The 24,053-nt window shown below is 41.2% G+C and overlaps 3 protein-coding genes and 1 long non-coding RNA gene across 6 annotated transcripts; 3 read left to right on the top strand and 1 right to left on the bottom strand.

The window, feature by feature from the left end:
• Positions 1 to 684: 684 nt before the first annotated feature.
• On the top strand, positions 685 to 5,671 carry mgst3a (microsomal glutathione S-transferase 3a). Of its 2 annotated transcripts, XM_076278521.1 has the most exons (7): positions 685 to 771; positions 1,765 to 1,851; positions 2,441 to 2,562; positions 3,178 to 3,251; positions 4,382 to 4,439; positions 4,551 to 4,623; positions 5,111 to 5,671. In XM_076278521.1, the coding sequence occupies exons 2-7, from the start codon at positions 1,785 to 1,787 to the stop codon at positions 5,215 to 5,217; spliced, it is 501 nt and encodes a 166-aa protein (XP_076134636.1). In that variant the 5' UTR covers positions 685 to 771; positions 1,765 to 1,784; the 3' UTR covers positions 5,218 to 5,671. The 2 variants fall into 2 exon arrangements, with proteins under 2 accessions (XP_076134636.1, XP_076134637.1); XM_076278522.1 differs by lacking the exon at positions 1,765 to 1,851.
• A 2,363-nt stretch (positions 5,672 to 8,034) lies between these two features.
• On the top strand, positions 8,035 to 9,389 carry LOC143115539 (uncharacterized). The gene is made up of 5 exons (XR_012985163.1): positions 8,035 to 8,330; positions 8,442 to 8,497; positions 8,658 to 8,715; positions 8,798 to 8,870; positions 9,121 to 9,389. It is a non-coding gene; the product is annotated as an uncharacterized LOC143115539 (long non-coding RNA).
• A 1,036-nt stretch (positions 9,390 to 10,425) lies between these two features.
• mmachc (metabolism of cobalamin associated C) lies at positions 10,426 to 12,832 on the bottom strand. 2 transcript variants are annotated; one of them, XM_076277576.1, is made up of 4 exons: positions 12,742 to 12,832; positions 12,294 to 12,491; positions 12,035 to 12,187; positions 10,426 to 11,789 (listed from the first exon to the last, which is right to left on the bottom strand). In XM_076277576.1, exons 1-4 carry the CDS (start codon positions 12,829 to 12,831, stop codon positions 11,445 to 11,447), a joined length of 786 nt encoding a protein of 261 aa, XP_076133691.1. In that variant the 5' UTR covers position 12,832; the 3' UTR covers positions 10,426 to 11,444. The 2 variants fall into 2 exon arrangements, with proteins under 2 accessions (XP_076133691.1, XP_076133692.1); XM_076277577.1 differs by having other exon boundaries at positions 10,426 to 11,786.
• A 275-nt stretch (positions 12,833 to 13,107) lies between these two features.
• On the top strand, positions 13,108 to 24,053 carry LOC143117057 (uncharacterized). Its single transcript, XM_076278519.1, has 12 exons — positions 13,108 to 13,213; positions 13,796 to 13,872; positions 14,031 to 14,073; positions 14,314 to 14,468; positions 14,845 to 14,926; positions 15,179 to 15,362; positions 15,743 to 15,816; positions 16,480 to 16,556; positions 16,810 to 16,910; positions 17,556 to 17,644; positions 18,106 to 18,291; positions 22,739 to 24,053. Exons 2-12 carry the CDS (start codon positions 13,807 to 13,809, stop codon positions 22,879 to 22,881), a joined length of 1,200 nt encoding a protein of 399 aa, XP_076134634.1. The 5' UTR covers positions 13,108 to 13,213; positions 13,796 to 13,806; the 3' UTR covers positions 22,882 to 24,053.

The following is a 24,053-nucleotide window of genomic DNA, read 5'->3' as shown; positions in this document are numbered from 1 at the left end:
TCTCTGACAAGCTGAAAATAATGAGCGTAGGCTTATGTCCATCCCGCAAATAGAGTCCGCCTGGGAGTCTGCTGCAGCAGTCATATTCAACCAGTATCAGGAGATAACGTTCTACTATTTTGCGCTGATTTTTTCTCCTCTGTTGTATCAATATGTATCAAAACAAAACACCACTTAATTTCGGGTTAAATGCATTGTAACGCGCGTTACTGAAGTTTGTACCGAGTAAAATATTAACCAATTTTTTTTTGTAATGCCTTACATTACCACGTTACCGCAAACAGCAATATATTACAGTAATTACATTACTTTTGTAACGCGTTACACCCAACACTGTTACTGTGCATCCAAAAATGTCATCAGTGTTTTAGCAAGTGCTTAGTTTTGAGATGTCTACAATATTTTGAATAGGCTACTGTGTTATTTGCCAGGAGATATGAGGCATTTTGCATGAGCAATAGATTTTTTTGGGGAAAACAAGACACAGAGCTTTGAAAATGTGAGAATCATTTTAAATCTCTTGATATTATATATCAAATATGCATGAACACAAATAAGACAGTCCATTCTAAAGCTAAACCTTCGCAGTGGTTCAGCACTAGGCCTTATGTTTACAAATGAAAGCTTTGACATCACCCTTTAGAAAAGTGGCACGCCCCCTACCTATCTGCGTCCAGTCATAACCCTTTCACTGTTTATAAGGTTCGGTGGTACGTTAGATTAGCTAATACGTGCGAAGACTGAGACCACACTGAGAGTCCCTGTAAACAGGTTGGTAGGTCTTTTTCTGTCTTTTCGCTACTCTGAAAAATAATAGCCTAACACATATACTATGAAAACAATTAACGTTTAGCAAAGTTTTGCAGGATTTGTTGCGTCCTCGGAAGCCGGAAGTCTTTAGCCTGCAGTCTTTCGTTTTCAGAGCTGCAAACGGATTAGGCGAAAATAGGCTAGAACTGTAGCCTATCACAGCAAAACGAAAGTTAGACATAGGCTACACTACACATACATTAATGACTTTAGAGGCTATTCAGGTTAACTGTGGCCTAACATTTGTAAGACAGGTAAAGGTTTGAAGTTGCGAGAATTAAGAATACATGTAAGAACTCTTTTTAGGAATCTCATTCATAGGCTAACACAGGCTAAACATAATTACAAAACAGTCTTTATTCATGAATATCAAATCTACTTAACTTTTGCAATACGTCTAAAGTTAAGAAGAAATCAGAATTTAAGAAGTAGCCTATTTTAAGGGTTTGTGAATGTGGCCCCTGAATTCCAAGTAAGCACTGGTAAAGCGTCTAGGCTATGCGCTAATGTAGGACGCTTTAGATGGGCCATTCTACGGTGCCATAGGAATTTTCTGATTAATAACTTCTCATTGAAATATTTAGGATTATTCATGTCCATTTTTCAAGATGGTGATAAAAAGCATATTAAGTCGCCTTGGAGAGTAAGCAGGTCATTGACTTGTCTAGCCTACTTTCAGATTCAACAAACAGAAACAGCATCAGAAAGGCACAGAGAGTATGGTGTTTCTGTGTCAAATCATGCACTGTCTCAGATTTTGTTCAGACCTTGTCTTTAATAGTGAATGGATCCCAAAACCAAGGCCTGTGAAATATTTCTGTTAAAATCCACTAATATATTAGTACACACATTACAGTCACATCAAATCAAAAAAGGTTTAAAATGTTTAACGTACTTTGTAATGTACTTTTTTCCTCATCCTCCTCAATCACTAATATGGCACCGATTCTATAGAACCACTCTGGATACCAGTAATGACCAATTTTAATTTCTCTTCTCTGCAAAATATTGTCAACCAACTAAATCATAAAGGACTCTCAGGTGAGTCCTATAGTATATAGATATAATATACTGATATAGTATTGTTACTATACTATAATATAGGCTATATACTGACATTATAGTATAGAGTTTTGCTATAATAATAGTAGGGCAATTCCGCGCAAAATTGTCACATCCATAACGCCAACACAATGCCATGCCATTTAGTTGGCGTTATGGACGTGACAGTTTTGCGTGGAATTGCCCAGTATATAATATTGGCATTGGAGAGTTTGGTTGTCAAGTAAATACACAATACACTGTGTGTGTATACTTTGATCAGTTGTCAAGAAGTGAAGCAAATGCACAGTACACTGTCTTGCAGAAATGACATGGTCCTGAGAGGGTCACCTGGTTCATAATTACAATTTATGTTATGTTAATTTAACTCTGTTAAGTGATAAGCCTATTGGCTCATCCTAATGGCTCATCTTCCTATGAAAACATAACCACATGTCTGGCATAGACATCCTCCTGATTCATGGTTTAGATGTGTGCCAGAGTCAGGAGGGCTCAGGCCTCTGTGTTGCGTGTCATGCCAGACCCTCATACTGTATGTCATTTCCTGTTTCTCACTCTTCCTCTTCAGTCACCATGGTGCCGGTCACTGATGAGTATGGATATGTGATACTCACAGGATGTAGTACATTCTTCCTTATGTCATACCTCTCACATAATGTGGTCAAAGCTCGCATGAAATACAATGTGCAGGTGAACAACATTTTGCTAAATTGTATAAGAATGTACCGGTATTATGTAAAAGTGATTTATGTAGATTTATGTACATACAAAATTGTTGAACTAGTTATCAAATTCTGTCACAATGCTGTAGAATTGCAAAGAGCATACAGTAAAAATGTACGTATTCAGTGTCTTGTACTCACTTACTCACCTAACTACAGCAATGTGTAACTTTACTGTAGTTTTCAAATGGCTGTACAAGTACTGTATAGTGCTGTCTTGAGCATGTTCAGGTAGTGTCACCGAGTTCTGACCTTTTTTTGCATTGGAAAACACTGAGAGAACTGTCATAATGAAAACATGATAAAGCCATTTGACTATCTTGTTCATAAACGATGGTGTTAAGACTTCTCATTTTGATGACACTGACAGTTTCATTGACATGAATACCTACTTTTGAGGAATGGACTATCCATTTTGAGCAAGTGACGTGCTTTTGCAGGTCATCCTCTAGGTTTTGCAGTTTGCACTAATTGTTTTGAGAATTGCACTAACTGCTGTGCAAATGTTAATAGTGATGTGAGAAAAGCACCAAAGCGACTGAGAAAAACTGTAATGGCTGTTATTCCATCTGCCATTCCACAGTACCCTAAACTATACAGTGATGATCCAGAGACTGGAGATATCTTCAACTGCATTCAGAGGGCACATCAGAACACGTAACTATGAAATGAATAGACAGACATGGCATGAAATAGCCTTATTAATGTTAGACACAATGGGCTGTATTTTGGGCACCAGCGCATGGCGTAAAGTTTTACCCGCGCAAAGTTGAATTCGGTATTTTGCACGTTTATTTTTTAAACATTGCGACCAGGGGTGTGGCAATTAACAACCTAGGGAGGGGCCTGGCGCATATCGCTATCATACACCACCTAAACCTGGTCAGAAGTCAATGGCGAGTTGTTCATATGCTATTTTAAGAGCGCATGTCAACAGTCATATTGGCAGGTGCACGCACCATCCTTCTATCATTCATGAACGCACACCAGCGCACGTCCATGCAAAGCATTACAAATTGCACGATTACAATAGGAAACATAATTAGAATAAAGATATTACGAAATACTGTACATCTCATGATGATCAGTTTCACCATCATTTGCAAATTGGTAATGACGGTTAAAAGTGATTAGGGGAGAGGCGAGAGACACGTATGGAGCACAGCTGAAGACGCACTGTCACGAGATATAAGCAACTCCTCTGCAGGATAAATGTTGTTTTATTCAGTCATTTGAGCAACATTAGGGTAAGTGTTGCTTTTTCCAGCCTATGTTTTCGGTAGTAACCCATTTTCAGTCAATAGTGAAAGTAACTGCATATAACTGTCTTGTCGTTGACTGTCTCCTTGGTGAAGTTAGTTTCACTTTGCCAATGAGTTCAAATAATAGACGAGTGCAAATGCGTGAAGGCTATGCTAGGTTTTAGTAAAGCATGGTTTAAGAATGACTATTCCATACGGTCTCGCAAGCAGCCTCCTTCAAATGCGCCGTTGAATGGCAAAATACCGATGCATTTATTTGACATATCGCGCTTTGCGCCGTTAAAGGGAATGACAGATGTCATTCTCATTGGTTTGAAATGATGTTACGCCCCAAACACACCCATATGACTGATTAAAAAACCTAGGAACAACTTGTTGCGCCATGCGCTCCACTTTTGATAACGAAACCCCTCCCAATGTGAACTGGACATCCTACTAAATTTGAATAGACTTTTGACGAGTGACGATGCACTTTAGAATGTCATGATAGGGCCCTAAAAAACTCAATTTCTCTGCTCTTTGCAGAAATGAGGCCCTGACGCCTTTCTTGTTCTTCCTGGCTGTTGGGGGCATTCCACATCCAGTAAGTAAACAAGAATGTTGTATAACTCCAGTGCACTCGTCTTATTTATAAGGAGATGACATATGTTTGAGGAATTGATTGTGTGTGTGTTTGCGTGTGTGTGTGTTTCAGCGTATAGCCAGTACCCTGGGAATGATCTGGATTGTCAGCAGGGTGATATTTGCCAAAGGTTATTATACTGGAGGTAAGGACCATAAGTAAAAAATTAATGAACTTAGAGAGAGAATAAGCCTCTAATCTAAAGAATGTCTGGCTCTAAATGACCACATAACAGCTTACTTATTCAAAGTGTCATATGGTAGGCCTACAAACGTTTTATATTACAGTATATTTGTATTATTCACCATAGCGTATTTTAGGCTGTGCAGTGTTTTAATCCATTAACATGATAGCCTGCAGTGCTGGATGTTTGTATGTTCTCTAATAGGTCAAACTAAAATTCATTTCCCCCGTTTTTAAATTCATGTCGACTAGTGCCACATCTGACCTAGGGCTAATCTTTATATCAACCATATCACAACCAACACCACAGTTATCCCAAAACCACTTCCCTCCAGCACTGCTACATTTTAAACTCTGGATGGATTAACCACACCACTGTAGGTTGTCTAGGTAGGTCCTGCTGCTGATGCACCATAATGTAGGCTAATCATGACTTATTTGCTTGGCAGACCCTTCCAAGAGGAGACGCGGAGCATTTGGAGACCTCGCACTTACCGGACTCTTTCTGACTGCTTTGAATTGTGGGAGACTTATGCTGGGCTGGGTCTGGAAATGAATAACCAGTGTACAGGATAGATTAATGAACGTGCAGTGAATTGACCAATTATGCCAAATGCCAATCGTTTTGATTGAGAAAGTCCTGGACAACAGCGCCGCTTGTTCTCCCTCACCCTGTTTTTTTATACCCTTATGGAGAGGAATTAACTGAGGTGGATGTTGTGCTGATTCAATGTTTGAAGAAATCATTTGCTATTTTTCTGAACTGATTGTGATGCTTCTACAGGGCATCTTGATGAAACATTTGTCAAAATTCATTGCAAATTACAATGCATACGGAAAGTATTCAAAGCGCTTCACTTTTCCCACATTTTATTATGTTTGACTCATCTTAAAATGGATTCAATTATTTTTTTCTCATAAATATACACAATACTCTAACACTAAAAAAAAACAGGTGGAGTGTTTTGTGTAAATTTATAAAAAAATAAAAGACTGAAATATTCCATTTACATAAGTATTCAGACCCTTTGTTGTGACGCTTGTAATTGAGCTCTGGTGCATCCTACTTTTATCAATGGTCTTTGAGATGCTTCTGGGCAATTCCATGGAAAATTCAATTTTTGTAACATCCATAGCGGCAATAAAATGCGATGATGTGAATGATTACATGAAATTTGAGCATTTGCTATTTTTGGTTGAAGAATGTAAATGAGAAAAAATGCACAAAAAATGAATGCTATCATTCACATCATACAAATGCCAAGGCATTTCACTGGCGTTACGGATGTGACAAAAAGTAAATTTTCCGTGGAATTGCCCTTCTACAACTTGATTGGAGTCCACCTGTGCCTAAATTAACTCACTGGACATTATAAGGAAAGGCACACATCTCTTTATATAAGGTCTCACAGTTGATGGTGTATGTCAGAGTAAAAACCAAGCCACAAGGTCAAGAGAATTGTCCATAGACCTGCGAGACAGGGTTGTGTGAAGACACAGATCTGAGGAAGGATACAAGAACATTTCTGCAGCATTGAAAGTACCATTGAAAGAGCACAGTAGCCTCCGTCATTCTCAAATGGAAAAGTTTGGAACAACTAACAGTCTTCCTAGATCTGGCCGCTCAGCCAAACTGAGTAATCCAGGACGAAGGGCCTTGGTCAGATAGGTAACCAAGGACCCAGTGGTCACTATGAATTAGATCCAGGGTTCCTTTGGGTGCTTGGTTACCTGTCTGACCAAAAGCTCTCCAGATTGCCCAGATTCCTAGCACTTGTGCTTTCTCCTCTGATTCACCCCACTGTTTTTCTATGGAGTTTAGATCAGGGAATGGCAATGGCAAGACTTGATTTTTTGGTACATTTACATGATGAATGATCCAATCATGACCCACTTTTAGTGTCTTGACAGAGATTGATAACCTGGGAATACTCATACTCGTACTTTGGCAAATTTGGGATTTGCTCTGCAGGTCCGTCTGGCCAAGAGGCCATTGACGCCAATTTAAAAAAGTTCCGCTAATCCGACATGGACGTCTATTTTCTTTGGAAGTGAGTAAACAACTGTATTTAAAACCTGCGTTTACAAGATTGCTGCACTTATGAAACGATTTGGTAAATGTTTAACGCACCAATTTAAGTTTAATTTCACTGCTAGTTATGCCCCTGCTGGAAGTCGTCAACAAACCTTTTCCAGACCCACTCTCAATCTCAATTGAGAAGGGTCTGGTGGCAACAAGGCTAAGAGATTGACAGAGTTACATTGGAAATGTTCATGATAGTTCATGATATCATGCACTTTAATAAGGTTCACAGGGCCTTTGGAATAAAAACAGCCCCACAATATCACAGACCACCACCATAATTCTCATTAGGCATTGGGTTCTTTTCAGTAGTCACTGTACGCCAATCCTACCTAGAGTGTTTCTTGCCAAAGAGCACAATTTTCATTTCATCTGACAATAGACAATAATTCCAGAGAAAGTCACTGTAGCATTCAAGAACTTCTGCCAATTACATTTGTAATTAAATGCCAGGAAAGGCTTTTACCTGGCATGCCCTCTAAATAATCTATTAGTACTGGTCACTTCTAAATATTTTTTTGGAGACTTGGTGACCCCAATTATACTTTTTCTTGTAACTCTCCAACAGTGACTTTATGGAATGTTTTGCCTGTCTTACCATCCTCCTCGTTGTACGTGGGGGCAAGATAAACATGGGTCTTTGTCCAACCAAGTTATTTTAACCAAGTACTTAGTTTTCATACCCATTCCCTCACTTACAAATATCAACACACTTTCCTTTTAATAGGCAAACTACTACTGCTTAAATACTATAAATTTAAATGGGAAAATGCCTCTATAATATTTTGTACAAGATTTTCTAGGATTACCAATAATTGTGGCAGCTTGTTTTTCTATATATACACTACCGGTCAAAAGTTTGGGGTCACTTAGACATTTTCGTTCCACTCCATTATAGACAGAATACCAGCTGAGATCAGTTGCATTGTTTTTTTTTTATCAGGGTAGCAGTTTTCAGATTACATTATGTGCTAACATAATTGCTAAAGGGTTGTTGTAGAAAGAAATGGCTGATCTTTCATGCAATATCTACACTGCCCATTATCAGCAACCATTCATTTAATGTTACAAAGACACATTCTTACTAATCTGATATCATTTTAAAAAGCTAACTGAGAAAACATTGGAGAACCCTTTTGCAATTATGTAAACACATAATGTACAGTAGTCACCTACCTTTGGCCATATAATGGCATTCATGTGGATAGGAAAAGTAATCCTAAAATCCTTCCCCTGAAATTCAAGTGGGTGGGCCTCATCAGGACACCACGCCTTAATGAGCTGCAGACATCAACAGAGCTACATCCAGAGTGTGGGTTTTCATTACGCAGCAAGGGAGGGCACATTCGCGTTCGTCTCGAAATAAACTTCAAGTTCAAGTTAATTTTGTATTTGTTTTACTCCAGTAGATTGTACAAATAAAGCCTAACTGTTTTACTACATACTATCAGGATCGAGCAAGAAACATCATGGTGACTCTTTCGAAAGAATATGGATATGTTGTGCTCACAGGTTGCGCTTCCTTCGTACTCGTGAAGTACCTGTCCCACAAGGTGTGTAAGGCTCGCAAACAGTACAATGTAGAGGTAAGCGTTTAGTTATCATTTCAAAAACGACCACCAAAGAATGGATATGTGCAGTGGTTAATGTAAACTGTTTAACTTAGCCTACTATACGCTTTACCAATGTATCCAAAGAAGCACAGCGACGACTCGGACATCTTCAACCGTATACAGAAGAATCATCAACACACGTGTGTATAACCTACTTTCAAGAAATAAAAAAAAAACTAAAAGGATTGTGGAATTCCAGTGCTGGATGTTGAATAGAACAAACCTAAAGAGTCATACATTATAGATCAATATAAGTAGATCAATTGTGTGCCAAATTATTTTTCCCCTTTCCACTTCCAGTAATGAGACAATTGCTCCATTCCTTTTTCTTTTGTCCATTGGAGGACTTCAACATCCGGTAAGAATCATGTATAAACGATCTTGATGCCAATTTAGGCTACCTGTTAAATCTCAAATAAATTATATTGCATGTTTTCTAGCGCCTGGCCAGTACTTTGGGAATGTTTTGGATTGGTAGCAGGGTGGTCTCTGCACATGCATGTTGTATTGAAGGTAAGTTACTCAAGTCTCATGGTGATGTTTCTTTTGTGCCCTATGGTCAGAAAGCTCCAAGATGAGTCTCATGTCTGCCATATTATTACATTGAAGTGAAACTTGGAAATAATTTTTGCCGGTCAACTGTGGTAGTAGGGATTTAACAGTATAAAGAGCAATTTCTTTTACATTTGGATACTCAGATAGGACAGCGAGAGATATAAAAGTATTTCATTTTATTTTGTGCTCTCTCTTCTGTTACTGAAAGATGCTGCTACACAGCAGAAGGGGAAGCTTGGGGAGGTGGCCCTCTTTGGGCTGTTCCTTTGCTCACTGGACACTGGGAAGGTTATATTAGGCTGGAAAAGACCTTGCTTTCCTCAACGTTTTCTTGTGCAAGTTTAAAAAGAGAACTGTCGGATTTTTACCTTGTTCTATATGTCACTTGTGTTACGCTGTTAATGTAATGTTTTGGCTATTGTTTTTCATTTCCAACATTTTTACTTGAATGAATGAATGAATAAATACATAAATAAACAGGTGTTATATTCAGTTACAAAATCAACTTTAATATTGCTTCCTGAGGGTTGCGTTTGAGAACCATGTTTATTCAGTCCCTGCCCAGTGACTGTTGCAGTGCCACTCATCCTAAAGGGTGCGGCCACTGCTATGTGGCCCTTGAATCAACAGGCACCTAAACCTGGGCAATTTCACCTTTGTACGAGTTGTGATTAGAACAAAGATTAACCTAATGGTGACCTCCCCTTATATGATGATATCAAAATGGGAGTAGGTAAATGCCTCATGCTACCCATTGGGTTCCTCTTTGCACAACCCAATAACCTTGAGTCCTGTACATGACAGGACTGGTTAAGTGGAACAGAGGTGCTGGCCCTTATAAGATTATGGAAATGTGTTGTTTGAATGTTTGAGTGTATGTTTGAAATGTCAAGCCTGCCTTCCTTGAAGTGTTAAACATACAAATTCAAGTCTAGTCATATCTATGAGCACTGCCACCAAGACAGCTGCTCAGTTTCTCATAGTTGTTCATATAATATAGAATTACTAAAGTGTTTGGGGATTATGTGTATTATATTTAGTAATCACTCTAATTGCTATTCATCATCTGGCCACAAGGAGGCATTTTCGATCACATAACACCCTTGTCAGTGTTCACATTAGTTCAATATTACATCATCTTTCCATTGACAAAATCTTTGAAAACATCCTTATGCAGGATTATTTTTACATGACCTGGCTGACATGGATGGAGGTCCTGCTTCTGTAGCAAAACCAACAAGTATATGAAGGAAAATATTAGTCAAAGATAATGAAATAGCAGAATCACTTCACTGTAACACAGTGCATGGTTAAAAAGGCTACCCACCTAAAGACAGTAAGAGCCCTGGACCTAGTTTTTCAGGTGATGAACTCTGTTTCCTGACCACCAACCATCTAAACAGCCAAACCCACCCAATAGTATGTCAGTGAGATGACCAACTCCTCCTCAGCCAGCCTTAGCAGCTCATCAGCATTCATCAGACTCAGATTTATTCAGGTGATAACACATGAATGTAAACAAAGATTTGTTTATTTTAAACCACATAGACAAACAAAAACAAAATTATTTTTAATTATTATTCAGGTGTAGTTAGTATACTGAACACTAAGACTACTCTATTTCCAAAAACTGGATCCTGAGTATGTATAAATATTGCATTATGATGTTAAAGAGAAACTTTGCCGTTTTGAAAATTTCTTTGCTGTTTTCTCGCTTTCTGCTTGCAGGTTTCTCTGCAGAGCTCCCCCTACAGCTTCAGAGTATATGTTTTACAACTCCTCAATCCTCAGTCTACCGTTTCCTCTTTTCCTGTTTCTCCGAGAACAGTTTACTCGCTTTCTGCTTCTTCTCGCTGGCTCTGCCATGACAAATGTCTGAGAAACGATATACCTTGTTCTAGCCGGTGCCTGGCATGTATGTGTGTAGTGCAGTAAAGCAATTTGTTACATCGCGAGGCTGCGAGCCTTTCTGTCTCTGAGGCCGTCGGCTCGCCGGCCCAAAGTTGCAAGGGTGGTTTTACCGCTCACAGGTGCTAGGGGGAAGCGAGACAGACACCACCATTCAACCCAAAAAAGTCATATTCCAATGACTTCAAAGCTGTTCAGTTAAGGTAAATTAAGCTAAAAACCTGCATAGTTCCCCTTTTAAAGTGGAATATACAAATTCTATTTAGTATTCACTATCTAGCCACTAGGAGGCACTTCAGATCATCCGAAACACTACTGATCCTGAGGAAATACAAGGCAACAATAAGGCTGACATCAGTATTAGTATTCTTCCATTACTTAAAGCTGTAAAAAAATCCTTAGGCAAGAACATTAACTCCCACAGTGTTTTTCAATGGAATTCCATTGAATAATGAAATATACACAGATATTGTTTTAAATTAAAGTTCATACACATTTTAGTGTATTCATTGTGCAAAAGCTTTTAAATCCATGATCCACAATGCAAGAGAGCTATTTGCCAGTAATCATACATTGACAATAAATGTGCGTACGTACGCAAACACAAATGCATCTCTCAGTTCCTTAACTTTGACTGAGCTCAGTGCCCAGAGTCTCTGACTCGTTCTCTGTTGTTAAGTAGCCCCACTGCCTGAGCAGGGCGATGCGCTCTGCTGGAGGAGTCCAAAAGTAATCCTTCTGCTGCTGGGAGTAGCGCTCCTCGACGGAGATGATGTCCCTGTACGTGCCGTCCTGCCACCGCAGGTTAAACCTCTCTAGAAGCTCAATCCGCTCCTCCCGGGATTTAACGCAGTCCACGGGAAGCGGCCGCTGCAGCTCTGGCCCAGCTTGCACACGCCTGAAGACTAGCAGAGCTCTGATGGCAAACCAGCCCCCCAGCCTGGGGTGGATGCACACACCAAACATCTTCTGTGGCAACACCACCAATGAGGAGGGAATATGGGTGATATGTCAGTATAAGATAACAAACCAGCTAAAAATACAAAAGTCTGGAGATTGATTAACATCACAAGTATAACAAAATGTGGCTTGCCATTAAATATACCTGGAAAACTCTACCTGATGATCAACAATACAGAGGATATTTTGTGGAATATTTTTATTTTGATAGATACCAAAATCAGGTGGCATCTATTGTCATAAGCTACTTTTACCTTTGTGCCCCATGGCTGGTCAGGAACGTCTGACTGCTGGTAGTAGTAGGCTGCTCCTGCTACATGGGCAGCAGTTTGGGCCAGAAACTTGGGCTTCTTGTTAAAATGTGTCTCATAGTCATAACTGATGTCTATCTTCTGGTCAGGGAAGCACTGTTAGGAAAGGAAACAGGTAAGAGATTGAAGTCTTTCCTGATACCAAACTAGTCAAGCCTAGTTGATAGTGTGAGGCACATGCGAAAGACAAGTACATTCTCACCCTGGTGACACTGGATTTGATACAGTGTGCAGTACACTGGTCTATGTAATCTCGGAGTCCCCCACCAGAGTAGCTCTGTAGGAAGGGTATGAATGCCTTCTCAAACATGCCAGGTGCGCTCAACACCACCACAGCGAGCGTGTCCTCGGGGTATGGGAGGTGAAACGATGGGGACACGATCGCATTGTACCATCCAATCTACGCCCATGATCAAATAAGCACAGATATAAATCAGGTTAACAACCAGTCTGTTAAAACATAATCATGTTGTTACTGATAGCATGCCTATGCGTGTGTAACAGACAACAAAATCAAAACATAGGCTAGCATGTCATCGTGACAAGAACTTGTCCAGCGATTGGCATGGCTGGTTGGCGTCAACTGAACTTTCTTGGCACTTTTTCAGAAACTTCTCAGTACTCCCCACAACACTACAAATCCAAACAACCTTAATGGGATAAGCTTCATAGCCAAGTGGCAGTAGACATTCTTCAAGGCTACGAACGACATCCTCCACATGAGTCGAGGAGCTCGCCATGTTGAAAAGAAAATTTGCACAAAGATGTCTGGGAAATGTATTCCAAGTCCAATTGTAAGATAAGTGATGAACTTGAAATATATGGTTTTGTGACTACATATGTTATTTATGTCATAACAACAGTATGAAAAGCTTGTTTTGCTTTAAGGTGACATTTCACGTAGTGCATATTTCATGTCAGTGCCATTTACTCAAAATACTCAAATACCCACAGTTCCTATGGTTTACGTCTAGCAGCGCAATGACGTATTGACATAGCTCCTGGATTTAAAAAATGGTGCGGTATTTTTCTATCAAGCTGGCTCTCTGTCAGAAGTGATGTGATCTTCGGACTGTTTTGAATGCTGCTCTGGGTGATAGAAGGAGACATCGGAGATTTTCGGTAAACTGTCCTACCTAAGACGCTTTTTGCTGTTTGTAAAATGTACATTTCAGCTTCAACTCGTTTACTAGCTGGCTAGCACTAGGCTAACCCACTTAAAGGTGTATAGCTACTTAGCAGTCCTCCAACGTCCTCAGACAATAAACTCAGTTTAAAAAGAATTGGTTTATCAACAAACAATACATCAAAAAGCATTTTATTACAAAGAAGCTAGTAGACAACTCGGAACCTGTGATTTTGTTTCTTGAACGTATAGAAATTCCATTAATTGGATTTGTGCTCTTGCTGACCAAAACAGCCTGCTTGATGACCTTTCTACTTACATAGGTCTGTCAGACATACACCTTCCTTGTAACGTTATCTGTCATGAAATGTGAGGAGCGCTTACATATCTTTTACTGTCTATGGCGCTTACCCGTCCAGAATACAGCAGTGGTGTTGTCTGAGCAAAACAGCATTTACACGTAAATAAACTCAGCGTTTAAAGTGCTGAAATATACTGCTCCTTTGCATACCAAGTATTATATTATCACAGGTTTCTATGACCCGATGAGACTACTTGTTATGTGTACATTTCTTTAGTATCCACCAAAATGAGCTGGGACAATCAACTGAGTTCTATACTTTCTGCAGCAGATGGCAGTGTTGCAAAAATGCGGGTAAGATAATTGATGAAAGGTCTTCATTTTTTCCCTCCTTTTCAAGAAGGTTATCTACAAGACTTACATGTCAAAATCATAAACGTATTCATATTTGAGACATATGAAGAATTCAAATGTTCAAATACTTACAATGACAGTGACACTTAAAATTTCAGGAGCGTCTTGGCACGCATGGAAAGTACTCTAAAGGAAGGGAAGGTAAGTAGTAACTATACTTTTGATTCATATTCATATCTTAAAATGCATTTTAATTTTAACTCCATCTAAAATTGGTTGTAAGGCTTCCTACATAGTCAGTTCAATGTCGAGAGCTTTGTCTGAAGCCTTAATTAGTGAAGACCGATTAGGCCTACAGCTAGTTACTTACTGGCTTGTATCATATAGACTGAGTGCTTTTTAGTCAGATTCCACATAATCCCCTCACACTTCTCTTCTCAGACCTGTACCCAGTGAGGGAGCTGTCGCGTGGGCCAGATTTGGATCCATCTCCCCTTCCCCCTCCTCCGCTGTCCCAGCCCTCCACTGCGCTCAGCCCTGCCGTTCAGTGGAACGACCTGGCAGGTCTCCAGGCTCAGCTACAGAGCCAAAGTCAGGTAGGCATGCTGCTGCTGGTGTGTGTGTGTGTGTGTGTGTGTGTGTGTGTGTGTGTGTGTGTGTGTGTGTGAATATATGCATGTGTGTGCGCAAATGTGTAATCTCTTGTTCTCTCTGTGAACTTTAAGTGTGCATTTCTACATACATGCCGTAACTGACGTAATTGGACATATTGTGCAATGGAATGCTATCTGTATACAGTGGTGTCTGAGTTTGTGTGCGTGTGTATTTCTGCATGAATGCATGTGCGTTCTGTTAGAATGCATTTGACTGTTGGATTTTGGATTTTTCTATCTGCTATGAAAATAGGATTTTTTCACACATCTAAAAAAATACTAGGTGTCTGTTTCTAATTTCACACTTCTCCTTGTTAAGATGATTGAGTCACTTTCACAAAACTTGCGATCCATGGAGAGAGACAGACTTGCGCAGCAGCGGCAAATGCAGACATTGCAAGGTAATTTTGCCACAACAGACTGCAAGATGGTTATGTCTCTGTGGAACATGAAGTTGTCAGAAATGTTTTAATATCTTATCTTAAGCCTAAGTTAAGCAGTGTCCCTGACATTTCAGGAGGTGTGTGTGCGTGGATGTTGGTGGGGAGGGGTGCAGAATATCAACATACATATTATTGTGACCTGTGTAATGTCTCTTAATTTGTAAGGTATACGTTTAAAGCATTAATCTCCTGAAAACTCCTCTTTTCCAGAGGAGGTACGTCGCCTGCGGGAAAAGACAGATGAGCGGGAGAGGGAAAGGGGGGCGGAGAGGCGGGGAGCGAGCCCGGGTGTGGAGAGGAGGATGGAGGAGTGGAAGAGGGAGGTAACCCATGAGCTGAGCAGCCTGCGGGGTCACGTCAATAGAACCACATCGCTAGGCAACCTGGAGGAGAGGTGTGGCCCACAATGGAGTCACTTTCCTTTTGTCATTTCAGCTAATGCTAATGCTAAAGGTGGTAGACCTTCTGGTGTAGTTAGATATGCATGTCCCATCTGACATTTTATATAGAGCAACTTGCTAACTGCTGAATGTTGTAGCGTGAGTGTTATTCCTCTCTCTGTAAGTCGCTTTGGACGAATACATGTAAATGAATGAATGAATGAATGAATAAATAAATGAATGAAGCTGTTACCGCAGCTAGACAGTGGAGACACCCGACGCACACACACAGGGCTATGCCTCTACCATAAGTATAAGAACAGTTTAGTCTGCTTCAAGAACTGTGGGGCTGCTTCTGCTACTACAGTGTGTTGTTGTTCTTTGTCCCTCACAGTTTCAGCTCCAAACTACGCAGGGAAGAGGTGGACCAGCTAAGGAGAGAGGTTGACCAGCTCAAGACCAAACTGAGTGAGTTCTGACCCAAACAAACACATACACACACACTTAGACACACACACACACACACACACACACACACACACACACACACACACACGTACTTCAAAAGTAAACACTGTTTTCACACAAGTGGACAAGCTATGGTAGCTGGTTTGGTTGTGTCTCATATTTCATTGTTTCGTGATGATCACTGCTCTTTATGATGACAGTTTCCATCATAAAGTTGTCTAGAGTTGTCTGTCATTACATGCATATATGTGTGTGAATATGCATGTGTGTAGGGAGTCGATAAATATATACTATACATATGGAGGTTCTGAAAAGTTCTCCAGGCTCACCGCATTTGCTTGAGTTGATACCAAAGCCTTTGCCAACAAAAATAGACCTCTGCCAAGCTAAGCTTGGAAACGTCATACTGTTCCCTCTCAGCTGGACTCGTTCACATGCAGGCACACACAGTGGTCTGCGCCACAGCCCAGCTGCCTCTCACAAGTCTCAGCTTGAGGGTGGATTGTGTCTATGTCTGTCTGAAATATAGAAATAATCATGTAAATGTGTGTTTGTTGTGTTTTTTCCCCCCTCTGTGTGTGTGTGCCTGTGCCTGTGCCTGTGCGTGTGCGTGTGTGTGTGTGTGTGTGTGTGTGTGTGTGTGTGTGTGTGTGTGTTGAACAGTGAGACAGGAGGAGGATGTGTTCCAGCAACAGTCTGAGGCTAGAGAAACACGGAGACAGTATGAACGCAGCTGCAAGGTCATATGCATGGACGCACATATGTGCACACACACTCATGCACATGGACCTTAGTCACCCACATAATGTCGCATACAGACAAACAATTGAGTGATTTATTTTATTTTTATTTTTATTTTTATTTATTTGTTTGTTTTTATTTAGAGCAGCAATTTGGGACCTTGACTTTTGTTTTGGTAATACAGTGCGTGCTCGGTACAGATGTGTGTGTCATTCTACTGTCACTGTAATATCTCCTGTCTCCTGTCTGCAGACACTGGAGAGTCTTACAGACAGTTACCGCACACACAGCTTTGACCTGGCCAGGACCATCTCCCAGTACCAGAACACCCAACAGGAAGTCCGGGACATCAGGTTAGGAGCACAGGCACACATGCACAAACACACATGCACATCTACATGCATCCTTATAAAACGGATAGTTCCGGTCCTTGATTATGATTGTTTGAATTGCGTTCCATGCCGTTGTATATTTTCCTGATATAGCACAGCTGAGACCGCATTTCGTTCTATAATGCGCTTAGAATGCATAACGGTTAAAATTAAAAGTTGCTGAGCAACAATTCCGATAAGAATCTACTAGCGGTGGAACTATTCTATGGGGACTCCGCGGAAGAATGTAGATGTAGATTTGTAGATGAAATAGCTTTTAAATGTCATGATGATTTGTTTATTTTGTATCAATTTTTAATGTCCTATATGTGGTAGCCATTTGATAAAAGCAATAAGCCCCTTGAGGCCTTTCTATATCGTGAATATAGCACAGCTAAGGGTTGTTTAACGGCACTCAGCTTCACTTCGCTCACTTCGTGCCTAACAACACCCCTCAGCTGTGCTATATTCACATTATAGAACGGCCTATCGGGGATTATTGCCTATGCTATCAGCTTATATGCATTCGTGACACAAAAAGTGCCGGTTCACAAAACAGCCTAGACCCTGGAAACTGGAGTCCTGTACGCTGCTGTGCTGTCTGACACCTTGACTTTGTCACTGCAGGGTGACTGTATCGGAGCTGAAGGATGAGGTGAGAGGACTGATTCTACGGGACAGGCTACCCACACCTGCAGCAGCACCTCAGAGGCCAGGTGAGCGCTCTCGCTCGATCCCTCTCTCTCTCTCTCTCTTTCTCTCCCCCTCTATCTCTTTCCCTCTTCCTCTCTTTTTCTCACTCTTCTGCTTTCTTTCTTTCTCCCTCCATCGCTCTCTCATTCTCTCTCTCGATCCCACTGCTCTTTCTCTCTCTCTCTCTCTCTCTCTCCCTAGTGCTCTCCCCCTGCCCCCCCCTCTCAAGTGTCATACACTTAGTCATACAGCCCACACATACATGCAGTCATCTTTAGATGATGTTACAGAATACATCATCACACAGATAATCATATAAGCTCTTTGAAATGTATGTGATAGTGAGGTTCTGTAGGACAGTGATGACAAGCAGTTTGGAAAACTCACTGGCAAGTGTCAAGGGAGCCCACATCCATTGTCATACAAGGCAGATTTATGGCGTCATTGTCTTTCCGTGTGCGTGTGTGTGTGTGTGTGTGCGCAGCGCTTGCCTCAGCGGTAGCCATGGAAACCGTCCCCCGGAGGCAGCCGACGGGAGCGGCGGCGGTGGCAGCAGCGTCTGCGTTGGTGGCAGGCCTGGACTCTGACAGCGACTTCAGTCCCACCCCCAGCCTGGGGGATGTGAGCTCGGACGACCTGGACTTCTCTTGGCCCTCCAAGCGTGAGCCAGGTGCGTGTGGACACACAGACAGACACACACCTATTATTTCCATTTATTAAACTTTCAAAGTAAAAAAGAAGGTTTGCACACTTGCTCTCAGTTTGCTTTGATTTATTGGAGTTCGATCCCCATTTATTAAACTTTATCAGTATCACTCTGACTGGCATTTTCAGACCCTTTGTCCAGTCAGCATTTACACATCTTAACTACTCTGCTGCTGATACTAAAAAATGTCACAACACTTGTTTTTGGTAATTTCACTCAAACTATCCCACTTTTTAATTGTGAGAAACAAAAATTGGGTCTTCTTAAAACTTCTCATTGAAGGCTTTCCGGACTCCATCCCAATGAAATTAAACCGTGAGAAGGAGTCTCCAACCTTTTTTCCTCAGAGAGCTATGAGGCAGGCTACTATCCCCTCTTTGCTCCGAATGCACATGTCATGCTTTAGTCAGAAGTCACAAATGCATTCACCCACACAGCCATAGTTTTGGTCTTATTCCATATCCAGGCAGCACTCTACCACTGTAGTGAGTCACCTAACATCCTTGACTATTATGTCTATATTCTAGAGGCTGATAAGTTCCTGGAGTCAAACACAATTGTTCCTTGACTTTTGTTTTTACTGTATCTTTCGTTTTTGTTTCGTTTTTACTGTATTCTCTTCTACACATCATAGTGTTTTATTTCAGTTAAGTTTTTCCTCCACTTCCTCACTGTTCTGACCGCAACTGACCTGGCTCTCCCCCACACCACACGCACACAAATAAGTCCCACTGAGGGGGGAAAAACCCTCATCTTTCTCTTCACTGTAGTCTTCAGTTTAGCTCCATATCCCTCCCACCCCCACCCATGGGCCGACAGGGTGCAGATGTGCTCACGATTGAGTCGAGCTTTGATGTGGCTTTTCAGCCTAAAGATTCAGAGATGGAGGGAGAAAGGAGGTAGGAGAGAAGCCAGGGAGTGAGGCAAGTTAAGAGGAGAGGAGTGATTGCCACAGCAGAGGGAGGATGAGTGACCAACCAACCAACCACATGTCCCACCACTAGTCACCTCTTAGTCACCTTAGGGATTAGAGGAAGAGATCTTAATACAAAACACAAGGATTAAAGTTCTCCATCGTAGGACGGATTTCCTCAATTTGATTTTAGAAATGACATATTTGAGATCGATGCAGATCCGATGAGAAAAAAAACAGGGGGGGGGGGGACTATCACCTTTGCTTTTCCTTTTTTAAGGCAACTACAAATATTAAGTCCGATGAATTAATGTGTGTGATGGTAAATGTTTAAAGACCTAATAGTGTTCTTGAGAACTTTCTGTGTCTCAATCAGTGACCGCTCAAGAAGATAGCCTACGTCAGCCATGAGTTTTGCTTTGTTTATGTAGCTACACACACTTGTCTCGGGCGTTTGCTTAAAAAAAAAAAGAACACGTATGGAGGACTGTAACGGTCTAAAAGTTGGATTATAGTGACACATTAGAGACAGCTGATGAGGTTGGCCAATCCGTTTAACTTTTTTGGATATGATATTGTGAGCTCTATGTGCGAATTCGGAGAAGAAGCGTAGGCTGTGTTCTTTCCGTGCATCAATGTCAGACAATTTCTTACTATCGCGAACTCTTGTCCGGGGAGGTCATTCATTTTGGGTGTCACCTATGACTTGAACAGATAGCCTGCTATGCCACCCGATGTAGGCTACTATTATTGTTACAGTTTTTAATCAATGCAACTAACATTATGTGTAAAGCGACGCAATATAAACCGTATGCAATTTATTATCCCGTCTGTTATGACATGTACAACAATGTTTTTCACAATTTGCGATGGAAGGTTTTGACTGGGCGTGTTAGCATAAAAAAAATATAATATCACTGTCATCATCGCGAACTGTTGAGTAAGGGGGTCAGTCTGTTTGTGACGCACAGACAGCCTTGTAGCCTATTTTGCTTAGGCCTCACTTTTAACGACAGTAGGTTGTGAGTGTATGTTGACAAAAAATAACCATACAATTAAAATAGTCAACTTAAAACTTTGCTATAAAATATTATTAGTTTATAGCACAAAACCATAACCAGTAGGCCTACCAGAACCTCGCATATTAGCGTCATGATTTGTGTGCGTCTATTTGACAAAGCCACTAGCTGTCATGGATGCGTTGTTGCTAAAGGAAGACAAGGCATGTGTCAAAAGTTAAAAAATAGATGGGCAGCTGTTGGAAACGGTGGAGAACTAACAAGCCATGGTGTAAAGAAATTAAAGTGCCAGGGGTTTGCTTTTGCGCGGTTCGCTGCAAGAAAATTGTTTATGGATGCAATAGGAAAACGTTTTAGCACGCCACCAATCAGAAGACCGCCATAAGGTTAACGTTCGTGCACTTCAGGACATCCTACCTGGTGCAACTAGCCACCACGACAGAGGTAGGCTACGTTTATCTATGGCTGACCGTTTTTACGTTTAGAAAGTAGGCTACGCATGTTCTTTCATAGCGCAACACGACCTGTCCCTCACCATATCGCAACCTCTTGTCAACCTTATACAATCTGTTGCTGAAGACAAAAGCACCGTCTCCAGATTGTCGTTATCAAATGCGTAGACCTCCTGCATGAGCACACACAGTATTGCTGCTCATTGGAAAACTGAGTTGTCTGTAAAACTCAAAATTACCATGTTTTCATTAAATGCGGATGAGGCAACAAATGGAAATATGAACAATATCTAGAATGTTCTGATTCGTTACTTTGATGAGGAAATGGGAAGTCTTGCAAACTTGATTTTATAGATTTTACTTGGTGTTGAATTGCAACACTTTTGGCCTGAAGTAATTAAATAAGAGTGTGTTAAAGCCTTTCTACAATATTGCTGCAGTAGAAAAGAACAGCAATGGCTAATCAGCAATGGTACTAAAATATATTTTTGTTCATCAGGAAAACTCAATCTCAACCAAGAACACTCAATTCGCCTTATTCACATGGCGGCCATTGGCGGCTAAAACGAGGCTACAGGGTACACAAACCATAGGATTGTTATGTTCTATGCATTCACCTGTAGGTGGCATTAATTATATAGTAAGTGTACCCTGTAGCCTCGTTTTGGTTTAAACAATGGCCGCCGTGTGAATAAGGCGAATACTCCCTTTACTTTGCTGTTTGCATCTTTTTGTACATTAAAAACCAATAGGTCGCGACCGCAAAAGGGGTGCTATCTCTATAGGTAGATATGAACAACGTATGACTTATGGCCTGAAAAAAGTTCAGTCAAACGATTTTTTTTCACTTTAATCCCTGCAAAACACTTTGGTGACTATGGCATCCTCTCTTCTCATTCTTGTTAAAGCTCTCTATATAAATGATCGATAGAAGAATTCCCTGAGGTTTAGAATACATTTTCTTCCCTCCAGAAAGGGCCTAGTGACGAAGGTTTCTTTATTCTTTGTCACCGATAGGAAACAGATGCAAAATGACAGGAAACCTCTATGTAATGTAGGCCAGAGGGCCTTTCCCCCTCCCTCTCTCTCTCGCTGTTGGCCGCTGCTGCCTGCTGTAGCCACAGGCTTGAAAATAGCAGGCTTCAGACCTGCAAATGGCTCCGTGCCCTTTTTACCGGAACCCCTGTGAATCATATTCGGTTTATTCCACTCTCTCTGCCAAAGTTGAACCGCAAACTAAGTGTTTGTGATAAGCTGTGGCGGTTATTAGCCCAGCTAATAGCTTTCCTGCAAACAGTATCATTTAGGATTTGTGTCATCAAAGAGTTCTTGTGTGTAGTCTGCATCTTGAATGTAATGACATGAAAAAAAGAAGAAGAAAAAAATGTCTACCAAAATCGTCTACCAGAAATGAATGCGAGTTCAGTGGTTAGCTGAATGGTTGATAATGTCTAATTATTGTAACACTGCTTTTCAAGTCTGAATCAAAGGGTATGCTTAGCTGGCTATGAGTGTACTCAGCCAGTGCTGCCAAGCCAAAATTAGCAGCTGAGAGATGCAAGATCTTTGCCCTCTCTCCCTCCCTCCGTGTCTTTTATACATGCCGCCTAGCACATACAGAGACGTGAAATGTACACGTTTGTTCTCAATTTCCTGGAGTTATAATTTGGATTTCTATCATGGTTTGCCTGGGGACATTTGAACAGAAAAAGAGACAGGCCAATTTCCTGCCCACTAATCTGCACAGTTCCTATTTTTGGAGGCCTGCATACGTTGGTAAACGTTTACCGTAAGCCTCAACTACGGTGGCCTGTAGTAGCCACGCTTGCGGATTCAAAAGGGCAGTGAAATCTGTTACAGATAAGAATGATTTTGTTTATTGTAATGTTACCAAGGAATATTCAAAGACCTCTTGCTGAGTTTAAGTACTTACCGGTAGTCACTTATATTGTGATAGATAAAGATGTGGGTTTGTGTGAGAGTGTCTGTTGATGTGTTTTTTATGTTGTTGTTTTTTTAATTCACAGTTCAAAGAAGAATTAAGCGTCGGGGAAATCCGACCATTCGGTCACCTGGAAGTGACGAAGAAAGTGGACTAGATTATGATGATGGTGGTGTGCTTGGACAACTGTCAGACAGTCCACCTGAACTTAGTCTCAGCGACCTCTGACCTCAAAGCAAGAAGGGACTTTTTAATGGAGCAATGTACAACACCTCGTGTCCTATCAAGGGAGTATTTCCAGAGGTGAAATCTAGACAAAGTTGTATTTCTAGAGCTCTCTGTTAGCTTCAAGTGACACAAGCATACAGTATTTAAGTACACAGTTAAATTAAACTGTCATAGGATGCATTTTGTGAATGCTCCACACTATGATATCTGGAGGTGCTACAAAAAAACACAAGGCTTTCTTTTTCTTATACTGTAGCCTTAACAGCTGCACCACCTTCAAGTGGTGAATGTATGTTAATAACTTAACACTACACATTTTAACCTAATTAACCATCTTGATTTTAGAACCGAGTATCTGTGGATATTGGTATCAAGATTTTGTTGTAAATGGAGGGAGGCCAACTTGCCATCGCATTTCTGCTGTCACAAGACTTAATTGTGTGGTGCTATTATCTTTGTGGGATAAGAGGTGGACACAAATGACTGAGCTATTTGGAGATGTCCTTGCGGTCAGCTTTAACCTGCAGTGCACTTCTCTGCCCATTTAAACGACTTTTCCTATTCACAGCTAAAGTGAAGTGTTTAGCAGAGTGAAAGAGTACATGAAAAAGGATTATTGTTTTCAAAATGACTGGCTGCAGGTTGGCCCATTTGCATGCTGACCCAGTGTTGAACACAAAGTCAAATCATCATCCTCGGGCAGACTGTAAAAAGTGTATGTGTGTGTGTGTACACGTGTACGTGTACACTTGTAAGGGGGTGGCAAGCGCCCCAAAATGGAGCCATGCCCTCCTGACAAAGACCTCATTAACCCCCGCCCCCACCCTAAATCCCTGGTCCTTCCACACCCTGTCCTGTGTAAACGCATTAAGGTCAGGGCTCCGTGTTGGCTTACATCAGTGACATTCCCAAAAGCTGTTTAATATTTCAGGAGCAGTCCGGCTCCTCTCCCCTCTCTCTGCATCCTGCCCAATTAATGCAGCAGGGACCAGGGCCGTGTCCTGTAGCCAGACACCCCCCGTGGAGGGACGAGCCGGAGCGGACCCCACCTCACTGCTTCTCCACCAGCAGGAGACCGAGCGGGAGGGGTGGATCCCGCCACACAGATGTGCTCGCTCAGCACAAAGACACTACTTCAGCTTCATGTTTCACCATGACTCATGCTGCTAGGC

This window comes from Alosa pseudoharengus, unplaced genomic scaffold (genome assembly GCF_046254945.1).
Source record: "Alosa pseudoharengus isolate Yale_2024_CS ecotype anadromous, Long Island Sound unplaced genomic scaffold, YU_APseudo_1.1 YU_APseudo_1.1_scf_11, whole genome shotgun sequence".
NCBI lineage: Eukaryota > Metazoa > Chordata > Actinopteri > Clupeiformes > Clupeidae > Alosa > Alosa pseudoharengus.
This window is presented reverse-complemented; position numbering and strand designations above follow the sequence as displayed.

Coding starts and splice junctions, on each gene's coding strand:
- mgst3a (XM_076278521.1), top strand. CDS start 1,785: ATGACCAATTTTAATTTCTCTTCTCTGCAAAATATTGTCAACCAACTA. Junction 4,440..4,550: donor TTGGGGGCATTCCACATCCA/GTAAGTAAACAA, acceptor TGTGTGTTTCAG/CGTATAGCCAGTACCCTGGG. Junction 4,624..5,110: donor CAAAGGTTATTATACTGGAG/GTAAGGACCATA, acceptor TTTGCTTGGCAG/ACCCTTCCAAGAGGAGACGC.
- mmachc (XM_076277576.1), bottom strand. CDS start 12,831: ATGGCGAGCTCCTCGACTCATGTGGAGGATGTCGTTCGTAGCCTTGAA. Junction 12,492..12,741: donor ATGAAGCTTATCCCATTAAG/GTTGTTTGGATT, acceptor TCATGGGCGTAG/ATTGGATGGTACAATGCGAT. Junction 12,188..12,293: donor TCAAATCCAGTGTCACCAGG/GTGAGAATGTAC, acceptor CTTTCCTAACAG/TGCTTCCCTGACCAGAAGAT.
- LOC143117057 (XM_076278519.1), top strand. CDS start 13,807: ATGAGCTGGGACAATCAACTGAGTTCTATACTTTCTGCAGCAGATGGC. Junction 15,363..15,742: donor CTAGGCAACCTGGAGGAGAG/GTGTGGCCCACA, acceptor TGTCCCTCACAG/TTTCAGCTCCAAACTACGCA. Junction 16,557..16,809: donor AGTATGAACGCAGCTGCAAG/GTCATATGCATG, acceptor TCCTGTCTGCAG/ACACTGGAGAGTCTTACAGA.